This window comes from Lissotriton helveticus, chromosome 3_1 (assembly GCF_964261635.1).
Source record: "Lissotriton helveticus chromosome 3_1, aLisHel1.1, whole genome shotgun sequence".
Lineage (NCBI taxonomy): Eukaryota > Metazoa > Chordata > Amphibia > Caudata > Salamandridae > Lissotriton > Lissotriton helveticus.
The window spans coordinates 1,577,042,064-1,577,057,229 of NC_136061.1; the positions used below are offsets into that span (position 1 = coordinate 1,577,042,064).

The 15,166-nt window shown below is 42.0% G+C and overlaps 1 protein-coding gene across 1 annotated transcript in view; it reads left to right on the top strand.

Moving 5' to 3' along the window:
* Positions 1–15,166, top strand: part of LOC144824281 (transient receptor potential cation channel subfamily V member 6-like) — a 258,022-nt gene that overhangs the window by 143,282 nt on the left and 99,574 nt on the right. Inside the window, exons 9-11 of the mRNA XM_078683411.1 lie at positions 7,171–7,386; positions 12,918–13,004; positions 13,100–13,176. Of these exons, the coding sequence (XP_078539537.1) occupies positions 7,171–7,386; positions 12,918–13,004; positions 13,100–13,176 (380 nt within the window). The remainder of the gene's footprint in view (positions 1–7,170; positions 7,387–12,917; positions 13,005–13,099; positions 13,177–15,166) is intronic.

Here is a 15,166-nt window from a genome sequence, read left to right on the forward strand (position 1 = left end):
AGTCAGGTGGGGCAAAATTACCAAATGAAGTTCTGCTCAGCCAGATTCTAAGGGGGATGATGTTCTTGCACCTGATTTACCAAGATTTCAGGACACCAGACCCAATTTTGCTGAGCAGTAATTCTGCCTTGTGAAAATGCATGAGGCTATGTCTACAGCAACAACCCAGATGCTTTTTTTGTGACAAGGGGAGTACACAATGATTCCCCTGCCATAACTTAGTTTTCTCTTCCAATGAGTGGTATGATCTACAGAGCAAGTTGATTTTCTGAATTTGCTTATTTTTTATTTTTTGCAGAATTTTAATATAGCGCGAACTAGACCCGAACCGAATCGGGTATCAGAGCGCTTTACATAGCACCAGTTACGTTACATGAGGACACACATTCATGTTAGGCACTGGGAGATTAAGCGATTTGCCCAGAATCACAGGAGGTTTTTGGCGTCGTTACCGAGACTCGAACCCAGTTCCCCAGGTCCGAGGTTGAGCGCCCTAGCCATTGGCCAACTCCTCTCATGATTTTGAATATCTCTTTAGTCGAGTTTGGCATCTTAAATACAATGAACGTAGTGAGATTTTTGGGCTTTTTTGTGATATCCTTGTGGATTCAGTGTTGACTTTGTATATTATTTCCGTCATTTTGGGTGTATGCTTTCTTCCAATGTCATTCTAGAGTTTGTAATGATGTTGATTTATATTCCAATACAACCATCCAACCTTGTGCTGTCGTTGCCTCTGCATCAGAGGAGCCACTTTATTGAGAATGTCTGTGAGCCAGTGAGGGAAGTGGGTTCCTTCATTAATGTTTATATTAAGTTTGTAAAGAATGCAAATGACTGAAGGCATCCTGGCACTGGATTTAATAAACAAAAAACAAAGACCTAAATCTGGAAAAGCCAGGTTTTAATGCTTTCCAAAATTCATTATGACTGGAGAAAGAACAGACCTTAAATGGGAGAGTTCGAAAGAGCTGCCAGCTTAAAGAAAAAGGCCCAGCTACCTTGATGCAATTTTCCAATTTTAGGTACATGAAGCAAGGAGGCATGTGCTGACCTGCCAAATCATCAGACCCAAACCAAGCAGCCATCAACATCACACAATGGATCACCCACAGCGCCGACGAACTAGCGCCCCTGAAAAACGACCAAATCAAGCAAGGCAGCAAAAAAAAACCATGGTTTAACGACGACCTTAAGAAATCCAAGAAGCTCTGTCATTCCCTCGAGAAAGCCTGGAGAAAAAACTCAACCACTGACAACCTGGCATCCTTCAAGAACGCCACCCGCAAACACCACCAACTCATCCGGTCCACCAAGAAATCAGCATTCAAGGATCGACTTGACAACAACACCCAAAACAGCAAGGAACTATTCAACATCGTCAAAGAATTTACCAACACCACCGCCGGCACCAACGACATCACTCCTTGCCAAGACCTTTGTGACTCTCTATCCTCATTCTTCCACAACAAAATCGCCGACATACATAACAGCTTCAAAAACAAGTCCGAAGACCAGACCACCCCACCCACCCCCGAACCAACACCGCACTCTAAAAACTGTACACCTGGAACGCAATCACCACCGAAGACACCATCCGCCTGATGAACTCCATCCACTCAGGATCGCCAACCGACCCATGTCCCCACCACATTTTCAACAAAGCAGACTCAATCATTGCACCCCATTTCCGCGATGTCATCAACTGTTCCTTCAACTCCGCTACCTTCCCGGAAAGCTGGAAACATGCCGAACTCAGCGCCCTGCTGAAGAAACCCACAGCAGACCCCAGTGAACTTAAGAACTACCGCCCCATCTCGCTCCTCCCATTCCCTGCCAAAGTCATTGAGAAAGCCGTCAACAGCCAGCTCGCAGCCTTCCTTGAATACAACAAATGCCTCGACCTGTCACAGTCCGGCTTCCGAGCCAAACACAGCACCAAAACCGCCCTCATCGCAGCAACAGACGACATTCGAACACTACTAGACAACGGAGAAACAGTTGCCTTCATCCTACTTGACCTCTCCACAGCCTTCGACACAGTCTGTCACAGCACCCTCATACAACGCCTCAGCAACGTCGGAATACAAGGAAAAGCATTAGACTGGATCATCTCGTTCCTCGCCGGAAGAACCCAGAGAGTCCGCCTCCCCCCTTTCAGATCAGAGGCCACTGAAGTCATCTGCGGCGTACCACAAGGATCATCACTCAGTCCCACCCTCTTCAACGTATACATGAGTCCCCTTGCATCCATCGCGCGACAACACAACCTCAACATCATCTCCTACGCAGACAACACCCAGTTGATCCTCTCTCTCACCAATGACCCAAACACCGCCAAAACCAACTTACACGAAGGAATGAAAGAAGTAGCCGAGTGGATGAAGAACAGCCGTTTAAAACTGAAATCGGACAAAACGGAAGTCCTCATCTTAGGCTCATCCCCCTCTGCCTGGGATGACTCTTGGTGGCCACCAGCCCTGGGAACCGCACCCATACCCACGGATCACGCACGTAACCTGGGCTTCATCCTGGACTCCTCCCTCTCGATGACCAGACAAGCCAATGCCGTCTCATCATCCTGCTTCAACATCCTACGCATGCTCAAAAAAGTCTTCCGTTGGATCCCCACCGAAACAAGAAAGACGGTCACCCATGCACTGGTCACCAGCCGACCGGATTACGGAAACACCCTTTACGCCGGAACCACAGCCAAACTACAGAAAAAACGTCAACGCATCCAAAACGCCTCAGCAAGACTCATATTGGATATCCCTCGTCAAGCTCACATTTACGGTCACCTGAAAGAGCTCCACTGGCTCACCATCAACAAGAGAATTACGTTCCGTCTCCTCACCCACGCACACAAAGCCCTCTACGACCTAGGACCCGAATGCCTAAACACGCGCATGTCCTTCTACACCCCCACCCGCCAACTACGATCGTCAAATCAAGCCCTCGCCGCAATTCCACGCATCCACAGATCCACCATGGGAGGAAGATCCTTCTCCTACTTAGCGGCCAAGACCTGGAATTCTCTCCCCACCCACCTCGCCTTACTCAGAACCACCTCTCCTTCAGAAAGCAACTAAAAACTTGGATATTCGATAAATAAAAGCAAACGCCTCCCCAAGTGCCGTGAGACCCTCTGGGTGAGTAGTGCGCTATATACATTTCTGAACTTGAACTTGAACTTGATCTAAGGGGGTGGGCAGGAACCTAAGTGGTAAAGAAACTCTGACGAAACTCTGGGTTGGCATTGTTCAGAGCTTTAAAAAAAGACTAAGGGCCTGATTTAGATCTTGGCGGATGGGTTACTCCGTCACAATGGCGATGATCTCCCGTCCGCTGAAATATAAATCCCATTATATCCTCTGGGATTTATATTACGGCGGACAGGACATCTGTAACTGTTGTAATGGAGTAACCCGTTCACCGATATCCAAATTGGGCTCATACAGCTTATTTATGAGCCCTTGCGTCACTTTTTGTGATGCACCACCGGTGTAAAAAATTCCCTATGTTGTGTCATATTTACAAAGTGATGCATCTAGGTAGATGCGTCACTTTGTAAACCGCTGCGCCACATTATACCTGTGCCAGGTATAATGTATGCAGGGTTGGTGCTCTGACACAAGTAAGCCTCGTCTATGAGATTTCACTGCATCACTTCTAGGACGCAAATGCATCAATATCTAACGTCTGCCTCATGGCAGGTGTAAGATTGACACAAGCACATTTAAAACTGGACTTTCCCATGTGAAATGACTCATTGCTGGAGTTGCGTCACTTTTGTGACACATTCCAGCAATGCGTCATTTTTGCGCCTACAGTTTCGACAGAAATACTGAAGTAACTGTAACTCCTTCCGACATGATGCGTGATACTGTAAATATAACGCATCTAGCATGTCGCAAGGAGAGCGCAATGAGCAGTGACGCATCACTGTTTGCACGCAGCGATGCGTCACTTTTCATAAATGAGGTCCATAGTTTCTTAAGCATAGCACACTTAGGGATATATGTAGCAAATGTATATTTTATTAGCTAATTCAATATGGAGGCTGTGTGGGAAAGCTTAAGGAGGAGCCTTGCAGCTGCTTTCTGCACTAACTGAAGAGGATAAGTAGCAGCAGCTGGAAGGCCCAAATAAAGAGTACAATGAAGTCTAATGTCGACTATGGACAGAATTGCATTAAAGTGAAAGTGCTGTGGGATAAGAGGGAACACTTTCTTTAAAGTTTTGAAGTGAAAAAGCAAGTAGCAGTCAAAGAAAGTGGGCATATCTTCAAATAAGACTTGCAAGGTTTTTTGCTGGTGCAGAAATTGGTGTACAACTGTCCAAAGACTTTGGCCAGCAGGCAGATGACCAGAACCTAGTAAGGGTCCCTATTATCTACTTTATCTCCATTGAAATTCAGACAAATGTTCATAATACTTTATTTTGCCTTTTTAAAAAATTCATAAAACTGTTGCATACATAAATAATTAAGCACAATCTACCACGTTAAAACAGTACACAATTATGAAAAATACAATGTTAGAAATTGCTAAAAACGTAGATGCTTATTGAAAACTGACATCATAGACCCAAACAGCTTTTAGGACGTGCCCTTGTCCTTCCCTGGCAGTTTGCTTGATCAAATTTTCCCGGATAAAAACCTAGAGACAGCGAACATAAAATACTTTTTCAATTGTTGTTTATCAATGAAGCTACCTCTGACAAACAAGAATGAAAATTCAGATGAACAAACTGAAAATTCTCATCCAGTCTGAGGTTTAGCTGGATTTTACCAGTGAGACACATAATGGACAACAAATATATAGGATAACATCATTAAAATACAATGACCTTGATGGATAGCCCATCCAAGTAATGTTAAACTATAAAAGACAATGCTAAAGCCAGTGACTGATGGGGGCTGACAAAAAGTTCCTGCACTTTTTCCAATATACTTTTGAAAAACTGATAAATTTGTATTTTAGATAGTCAAGGCTGTCTGTAGCCAGACCTGAAAATAATCCAGTACCTAGTAATACCATTATTAAAAATGTAACTAAAATGAATTCTAATTTAGCAACTAGTAATTATTTTAATAAATGACAGATCGACTAATAGGTCGGTTTCTAAAATTGTGCATTAAAGTGGGTTGTAATCCGATCCACCTCATAAATATTAATGAGATAGATCACAAATTGCGACTCACTCCAATCGGTGGATGTCACAGATATGGTGATCTGCTCACCCTAGCAAGCACAATAATGTAAACTTTTTTTTAAAAATGCAGACATTCTCCTTAAATAAAATGGGGATGCTTTTAAAAAGAAAGTTTCTTTTTATTTTTACAGTTTGTTTAAGAGTTGACAGGAACCACTGCCTACTCTCCAGCAAACTTTTTTTTTAATATTCAAAAAGAGAAGTAGTCCCCTTACCTTCTGTAAATTACTTACCACACCTACTCGGAAGTAAGTAATTTTTCAAGATTTTGCAACCATATTTTGGGCCTCATTTATGAGGCCTTGCGTCAATTTTGTGCTTCGGATGCATGACTTTTTGTGACGCATCGGCGGCGTAAAACATGCCTCCTGTTACGCACTATTTATAAAGTGACGCATCTAAGCAGATGCGTCACTTTGTAAACCCCTGCGCTACATTATACCTGCGTCAGGTATAATGTAGCGCAGGGGGGGGGCGTTCCCCCGCCAAAAGCCTCAAAGAAGTGACGCAGTAAAATTTATGAGATTTCACTGCATCACTTCTAGGACGTTGTTGCGTCAAAATCTTACGCATGCCTCACAGCAGGCGTAAGACTGACGCAGGCCCTTTAACATGGGGCTTGCCCTTTGTGAAAGGACACATTGCTGGAGTTGCGTCACTTTTGTGACACACTCCAGCAATGCGTCACTGTTGCGAGATATAGATACGTCAGAAATACTGACGTATCTGTAACTCCTTGCGACATGATGCGTCATACAGTAAATATGATGCATCAGGTATGTCGCAAGGAGTGCGCACTGAGAAGTGCTTTCACGCAGCGATGTGTAATTTCTCATAAATGAGGCCATTTGTTCGCAAACCATTGATACTTCACATACCAATTTGAATGGGCTATGTTAACACAGCTATTCCCAATACTGCATCATCATGGAGTTGTAAACCCATTTCAGGAGATAGTAACATTTTACTAACTCCAAAAATGTTTTAAATACTTCGTAAAAATAAACATTTTGGGGATTGCAAAAGAGGTTTGGACTATTGGTGACCATTAAGATGTTTAGTAAATCTGATCTGAGCTGCCTAAAATAAGATTAGCCTTTTCATCTTCCTACTTTCAATGTTTTTCCCATCAGATCAGCCAATATTTGCTCAGAAACTAGCAGGCATGTGAGAGTAAGGGTATCACCTGAAACCCATTTACAATAGGGGATGGGACCACAAAGGAAGGGATCACAAAGCTGTCATCTGGCCAAGAGAGATTTGCTTCCAGTGGTCTGATTGATCTCCTAATTGAAATAGGAGCAGAAGGGGGAAGACGGAGTGATTAGGACTTTTTTACCACCAGCCCATCTATTGGGGATTTCCTTCGTATAAAGCTTCTCTATCCTGGACAAAAGAGATGGGTGGTACATTGTATAATTCAAGAGAACAGAGGTAAATTTGACATCATGTGAGCTCACTGCTGATTGTAACGCGCAGAATTCTTTGTGTATTGAAGCTTGCCTTCCTTCTCTCTCTCCTTCTTCCTCTCTCTCTCTTACTCCCTCCCTCATTGGAGCTTTCCTACCCTCTCTCACTAGCCCTCTTTCTATTATTCTCTCTACCTTAGGAGGATTTTGAAAAAAAGACTTGTCTGTGATAATATTTCTCCAATGTAGACATCCTCCCTAGATTCCCATATATTCCACTTCCCTTGGTGTACTACTAGTTGGGATAGCATAAAAAAATACCATTATTAGCTGAAATAATTCTACCCTCACATATGCCCATGCATGCACAAAGATTCACATAGATTCAAACACATACATATGCACACAGAAACAAATATCTGTTTCTGCTGTTCCTATGTTGTCATCATTGCAATCCTCCTTCTTGTTGACCATTGACAACATTTGAATTAATATGAACTCCACCCGTTGTTGTCCTCTGTTGACTCTTCCCTACTTTTTATAGGCTCGTCAGATTCTAGACCTGACACCAATAAAGGAGTTGGTGAGTGTGAAATGGCAACATTATGGACGCCCATATTTCTCGTTCTTGGCAGCGCTCTATGTGCTCTACATGATTTGTGTGACTGCGTCCTCTGCATACCGACCTCTGGAAAGAATACCGAATGTCACCGACAGCGACACTACAAACACACAAGTAGCTGTTGAGAAAAATCTGCAGGTGGGTTCCAAAGAAATCATTAAAGAGTGGGAGACTGCAAAAGGAAGATAGGGATCTAAGACCTATGAATATAATAAAAAATTGGAAGAGAAGAGAGCCAAAAATGTATTAAATAGACAAGTTAGAATTGAAGAGCGATATGAAATGTTAATAAAGATAATCCAGGGCTTGTCCTGACCAACATTGATAGATGTAACAAAGAGCCGGAAATGTGAGTTAGAGAGATGAACTGGTGGGTGGGTACAGAGAAGAAAGGAACAAGAGACAAATTTGGCATTGGTGATAAAGATATGTGAAGAACCTGAGGGATGTAAGAAGGATTGAGCGAGTACGTGAAGGGTATCATTTATGCATAAAAAAATTACACTTGTAGAATGCTGTATAGAGGAGGGTGAGAGGGAAAGGAGTAACACATGAAATCTCTTGATCTTTTTCAAAACAAATCTGTGAAAGAGACGTGAAAAGCATCACACAATAGTCTTAAAGTGACGGTTGGTGAAATTAAAGGGAGAATGACATGCTAAAAGGCAAGGTGTCATGTAGATACCAGGACATTATTACATATTAGGGAAACAAGGAAATTCATTTTGAATTGGTGTTTGAAGCAGAAATTTGAGAAAAGGGTGAGATAGTGCCCGCATTCCTTGCAGGTAAAATTGATTACTCTGAATAAGGTCCGCATATTACAGTCCTAACTATGTGAGGGTGAGTCCATGCCTACGAGACAGGTAAATACATTGTTTGACATAATGGCATTAAAGTTTTTATTTGGTGAAGCATTCCAGGGCCTCAGTCATTAATCATTCAAATACCAATCCAAAAAAGGATACAGCAAGCTATAAAATGGGTGTTGTGGGAGGTGGGTTTGAGGACTGTAGTGAGAGGGATTCTGTTTCAGAATAATGAAGGTTACCAGTTAGTAATCTGGCCAATAACTATTTACTTGCTGGCCTTTGTTCCAGTCCTAACCACATGATGATATGCCAAGCCAACACAGCATATTTTGACGATTCAAATAATTAGACTATACCGCAGGCAATGCAACACCCAACATGTAATTCCATAACCAAAAGCAATACCAATGAAGTAGATATGGAGTAGAGGACAGGACACCCTCTGAGAAGTCCCATGCTTGTCATCCAAGCTATAATTTTGATTAAAAGTGTGAGGGGTAGCCCAGGTGGTTTTCTACAAACTGTGTACATATGAATTCCTCATGTTGTGGCCTATGAAACCACCATACCCCTTGCAGACCTACCCCACCTAAGGGAACAGGCAGCCGTGCAAGTCCATCAGCATCAGAATTGGCTATCAGCACCAGCGACTATATTGGAAGGTTTTAGTCCTTTATTTTGTGCCCCAAAAGTAGCTGATAACTGCTGGACAGGATGATTCAATATGGGACCAGTAGATTAACAATGCCTGATATCGATTGAGTGCTAGCTGATCTCCGGGGAAGCCGCATCCGGAATGGAAACAGAAAGAACAATTACCCCCTCTAAATGAAAACATGAGAATATGCAAGACTGAAATGCTAGGCCAGGGTGTAAAATTAATTTATCAGGAAAAATCTTGAGCTACGGTTCGTCAATCACCAACACTCCTAATTCCCTCATACATTGATCCAACATAATTACCAATAAAAAACACTTTGGTGCCAAAACAAGAGAAAATCATTGAATAGAATGGTTTGAATTATCCCCTTGTAGGCCTTGCAAAAGCATGTCTGTATAGTAGAATCAACTATTGGTTCCAATGTTGAAAGCTTTGAAAAAGCTTAACTGCCAGTATTTCTACCTCCACTATAGGCAGGTCATGTGCCCTGACAGTCCTCATGGCTGCCCATTGCACTGTAGGAGATACAAGTAAAAAGCCTTTCAAAAAACCCTAACATGATAATAATTATAGAGCCTGAAAAGGCTAACTGGCGACCCTTCTATTGCCCAAAATGCAACAGATGCTTACTGTTACATGCTAAGGTAGAAGATCTGTAACTCGACTGTATTCATTTGGCTACTTCATTAAACAACCTGGATGCTGTAGATCTAAATGCTGGACCTCCAGGCCATTAGAAAAACATGAGTACAGCTGCTTGCAAACAACTGTCCCCAGTCTCAGACTATGGTATAATCACAGTAGATATAACTTTGGTCCCCAGAACAAATATGGGCTGATTTAAATAACTGGGGCCTTCTCATTCGGAATTTTCCTGAGCATCCTCAGAGGAGGAAAATGGGAAAGAAAGCATAGAGGAGACCTGTAGGCCACCTGAAGGACAGGAATCCATTCCCCAGGCTTTTGTCATAGTGCATGAGTATAAAATTGAGGAATGTGAGCATTTACCATGGATGCAAATAGATTCTAGTAAACACAAGGACATGATGCACGGAGCGCTGAAACTTTTCAGACACCCCCCACCCCCATTCAGATAACTGGGTTGAATTCATCAACGTTTTTTAGCTCACTTTGCCACCTCAGTTCAGACCCAGCTATATGCAAATCAGTCTTGACCCTGTGCCTCGTGGGAACAGTCCAGCCTGAACTGCCAAGCTTGGTCTTTCCTGAACCAGAAACAAGCATCCTGTGGCTGGTTTCAGGGTAACACCCCTCATCAGCCAGGCTAGCTTGTATCCAGTGGCAAAGTGAGCAAGGGATCCACGTCTGGGCATACCCTGCCAACTTAGGGTGAACAGAGAAAACACAAGGAGATGATAGACGGAGCTCTGAAACTTTTCAGACACTCATCCCCAGTCACAGATCTGGGTTGAATCGATTATCAATCTCGAGCTCACTTTGCCACCCTAGTGAAGATGGTGCCCTAAAGTACTTGCCAACTCTGGTCTGTTAATGTCCAGCTGTACCAGTAATCATTTAAAATCTGCCCCTATTGCAATTTTGAAAATTCTCTGATCACTTTTTTTTGTCTGGGAAGTGCAGCGAGTGATCACCTCCCCACCCAACACACTTTTCTCAAATTCTAGGCAGGGGCACCTCACAGCCATACTACTTCATGGAACACAAGACAGTGCCACAGGACTGGAGGCTATTGGATCATTATGCCGCTATTGTGAGCTTCAAAAATATCAAATAAATAAACCTACATTTACCACGGCCCAACTTACTTTATACTAAATGAAGGAAAGTACCTACCTCCAGCTGGAGACAGGAAAACACAGGCTGTTCGAATGGAAAGTGTGTGATTGTGTGAATTTTGGAGGGAGGAGCAAGGGCTGAGAACATAAAGAAAGGGCAAAGATTCTGGGATCCTTCAATAAACAAAAGCATCCAATAACCAAAACCTGTATTTAATGCACAGCATAAAGGCAATTATTTGACTGTCTCACTTCTATGTAGGTTTAAAAGGACCAAGTATCAGTGAGACCCCTAAGAAAGTTTCTATTTTCTTCAACCTCACATGTTTAAACGTGAGGCAATGAGGAGTTATTCAGACATCAACAAAAAATGTGAAATTCCCTCTGCGCACAGTAGTTGGACATTCAAAATTTACACTTGGGCAGAACTGAATCAGAATGATTGTGTTGATGAGTTTGACTATGTAAAATAAAACGTTATCATGAACTTGAGCAGTGTAATTAAAATAAATATAAATGTGAAGTAGTGATTTTTTTCTAGTTAAAGAGTGTGGATTATGTGAGACACTTTGAAATATGTATACGAGGTAAATATATAATCTACTAAAAAATGTATTGTAATTTGACAGACCATTTTACTCATTTTTTAAAAATAAATTGCATGCAAATCTGAGTATACTGATATGAACAATGGCTGTTGAACAATGATGTGTTTCAATATCTCAATCTCTGGGTCCCTTCAGTGCGATTATATCTATAAATCCTTGGATAATTTACTTAGAACAACAATAATTTCTTTTTTCTCTGGGCAGGTTAGCAGATCATGATTAAAGATAAACTATATATATAAAAACGAATGTCTGTCTGTCTGTTTGTCCTTTATGCATTACTACACCATTCATCCGATCGCCATGAAACTTTGGGAAGTTGTTGATTACACTCCCGCGAAGGTTTCTGGCACACATTTTTTTAAAATATCGGCCCCCCAGGGCCCTCATAATCTTTCGAATACTGATGTACGCATAAGACAGATAAACAAAAAATCTTGTATCCACAAGCACTCGAATAAATAAATAGAATTAAAACACCATTCATCCGATCGCCAGGAAACTTTGGGAAGTTGTTGAGTACACTCCTGCAAAGGTTTCTGGCATAAACTTTTTTTAAATATCAGCCCCCCAGGGCCCTCATTATCTTTCGAATACTGATGTAAGCACCAAACGGAAATACTCAAAATTGTGTATCCACAAGCACTCGAATAAATAAATAGAATTAAAACGACACTTTGAAATGTTTTCCATATTAAAATGAATAAGTTTCAATAAAAATGACACAATGTAAATTGAATGTTATCTTAACGAGTTTCCTTGAATTTCCTTTCTTCGGAGATCGCAGCAACGCGCGACGGGTAAGCTAGTAGGTTTATATTTGATGTGGCAGCTGGACTGTTCAATTTATGGCGGCGTAAACGCCTCATCAAACCAATGGAGGACAGTCTTTTTTAAGTTTTTTGCCTAAGGCTATGGCTTATCCCTCAGAGATGGAGGAAACCTTTTTGATAACAGTTACATTATGCCTCTATGGCATGATGGCATGGTGGAATTGAAGTCTCTAATGTGGCTACTGGAAAGTGGGGCTAGATTGTCAGTACACAAATTTTGTAAATGCCCCGGATTTGCTGAGAGTTTATTGAAAGCACGGAAGGAAACATGGTAGGCTTTAATTTCAAGACCACCACCTCGCTCACATAGTGGTATTACACAGAACTGAAGCTATTGAAAATGGTAGTGGGCTGGCATTCATAAATTCAGTGCTACACCATTGCCATTTCTGGGGGCCTCTTAACAGGCAAACAGCCTTGTATAAAGAAGATTTTTGATCAACACGAATGGGCACTTACAAAAATAAGATACCCAATGCTTCATGCAACTTAGCCTTAGATCGTATACCACTGAGTTAATTATGCCATCAAAGTTTTAAAAAAAGAAGCACTGGGAAATAGCCAATAAAGCATTGTGACTATGACTTGTAAATGCTCTGAATCCGGACATGGGGTACTAACTCACCCTGTTAGCCTTAAATGGATTAGTGAAGAACAGTCAATTTAGGGGAACTTTCAACACAAACCCAACTGTAGTCAAGAGCATTACCTAATCTTTGCGATGGCATGTGGCTCCATTATTTGGGACATGCCATGAAACCAAAACTCTGCTTCACTCTCACTTTAACTGGAGTGGAACGGTCTGACCTGCAATTACAGTGCCTAAAACACATGGAAGTGGCCACTGTAGAAAATACCTTATTATATTGATAAATAAATTAAAGATATTTATTTGAAGAGATTGGGACTGGAGCGGTGGAGTGGACTGATTCTTTATTCACAGGGCAAGGTTTTTTGTTTCTAGATTCTTAGATTGCTCTTTATTTGTTTTTTGGCAGGACGCTTACGTAACGATTGGTGATCACATTCGTTTAGTAGGAGAGCTGATTAGTGTCGCTGGTGCTGTTGCTATATTGCTGCTGGAGGTAACGAACAATGTTTGGGATAAAATGAAATTGTGACAATATCAACATCCACTATTCCTGATTGAATCCGGCTAATAACAAATGCGTTCTGTTAGATTCCAGATATCCTACGAGTTGGAGCTGCCAAGCACTTTGGAAACACGGTGCTGGGCGGTCCTTTTCACGTTATTATGTAAGTTCTCATTTATTTATTCTAAAAATTCTTTGTTTTACTAAGACCATTTAAGAGCCATATATTTTATTTCATGAGATGAAAATCAGTTTATTGAACCATATGAAGTCATAGCCTGTAAAGTTTTCAGGATATCCGCCGTAAATACGGAATGTGAACAATGCGCATATAATGAATCTCAAATTTGATTGTTTCTATTTTTTTAGTCATTATAAAAATCAAAGGCATAAGTGAGTCTGTATTTCATGTGGAAGCTAAGTTGATTAGGAGACAAACTGAATAGGGAGGTGTTAAGAAGTACTCTGGATGCAGTCAGTCACAAGTTCAAGTCTTCTTTTAATCCACCAGCATGTACAGCAAAGCCTTCTCAGCTCCTCTGACCCCAACAGCCATTCTCTAACTCCCCACCATTCTATCTCCTGTAACCATGGCAGCTCAAGACATCACATAAAACATCTGAGTGTCATGGTTCCACCAGCAGTGACCAGGTTAAAACACATCTCCATTTTTAACATATGATAAGAATTAGCAGTTGATATAATCTGAACTAGATTTATACTTAATGTACAGTACAAGATTGCAAGGTAATTGTTTGAGTTGCGCAATACAAAACAACTTTCCCACTGATACAAAGAAGGAACTGAAGTGTGAGAAAAATGCAAGAAAATAAAAACAAGAGTAAAGTATAAGAATGAGATCAATTAAAGTAAAAATAAGTACACAGTATCCACAGACCATAATAGCCCTGTGCAAATGAGTTACATCTGCACAATCATGCAAAAATGTTGATAGTAGCATAAACAATAAATCTAGTCATCCAGATGCTTTCTCTTGTTTAGGTGGTGTCTAAGGCGAATACCATCTTGAAATGGTCCATTGCCAACCTCCACTCTCCCCTCATGGTCACCATCAACATTGTTTTCTCCATTGCCACTATTGCAACCCTCATCAGATGTACCCCTGCTCCATTCCTTGCTAAACGAGACATACTCGACACACTGCCATCATCTTCCAAAACCACATTTTTCTTTAATTGGATTATGTGTCTCGGACCCAGGAATTCAGATTTCCCATTTGGGGACCGAACTGGGCATTTAATGAAAACCAAAGGAAATGATGGACGGAGCGTTGACAATACAAGCACTCACCCCCAGTCAACTGATCTGGGTTTTATCCATCACTGTTCTTTAGCCCACTCTGCCACCCCAGTTCAGATATGGCCATATGCAAATCAGTCTGACCCTGTGCCTCATGGGAACAGTCCCTGGACTGGAAACAAGCTACAGAGGGCCGGTTTCTGGCATTTCAGCCTTCTTCAGCCCAGCTGATTATGAATCCGAAACCAGTCCCAGGATGCTTGTTTCCGGTCCAGGGAAGACATGGCTTGGCAGTTCGGGCTGGACTGTTCCCATGAGGGACAGGGTCAGACTGATTTGCATATGGCCATGTCTGAACTGGGGTGGCTGAGTGAGCTAAAGAATGGTGATGGATTAAACCCAGATCAGTTGACTGGGGGTGAGCGTTTGATTTGCTCAAACACTCCGTCCATCATCCCCTTTGTTTCGCTTTGTTCGCCCTAAATTGGCAGGGTATGCTCAGACGTGAGTCCCTTGCTCACTTGGCCACTGGATTCAAGATAGCCTGGCTGATGAGGATTATGAATCCGAAACCGGTCCCAGGATGCTTGTTTCCGGTCCAGGGAAGACATGGCTTGGCAGTTCGGGCTGGACTGTTCCCATGAGGCACAGGGTCAGACTGATTTGCATATGGCCATGTCTGAACTGGGGTGGCTGAGTGAGCTAAAGAATGGTGATGGATTAAACCCAGATCAGTTGACTGGGGGTGAGTGTTTGATTTGCTCAAACGCTCCGTCCATCATCCCCTTTTGTTTCATTTAATGAAAACCACATTCCCCACACTCCACTCACAGGCATATGTCTGTCATCAAATTGTCTCTTATAATTCTGCTGGTGCAGTCCAACAGACTGCG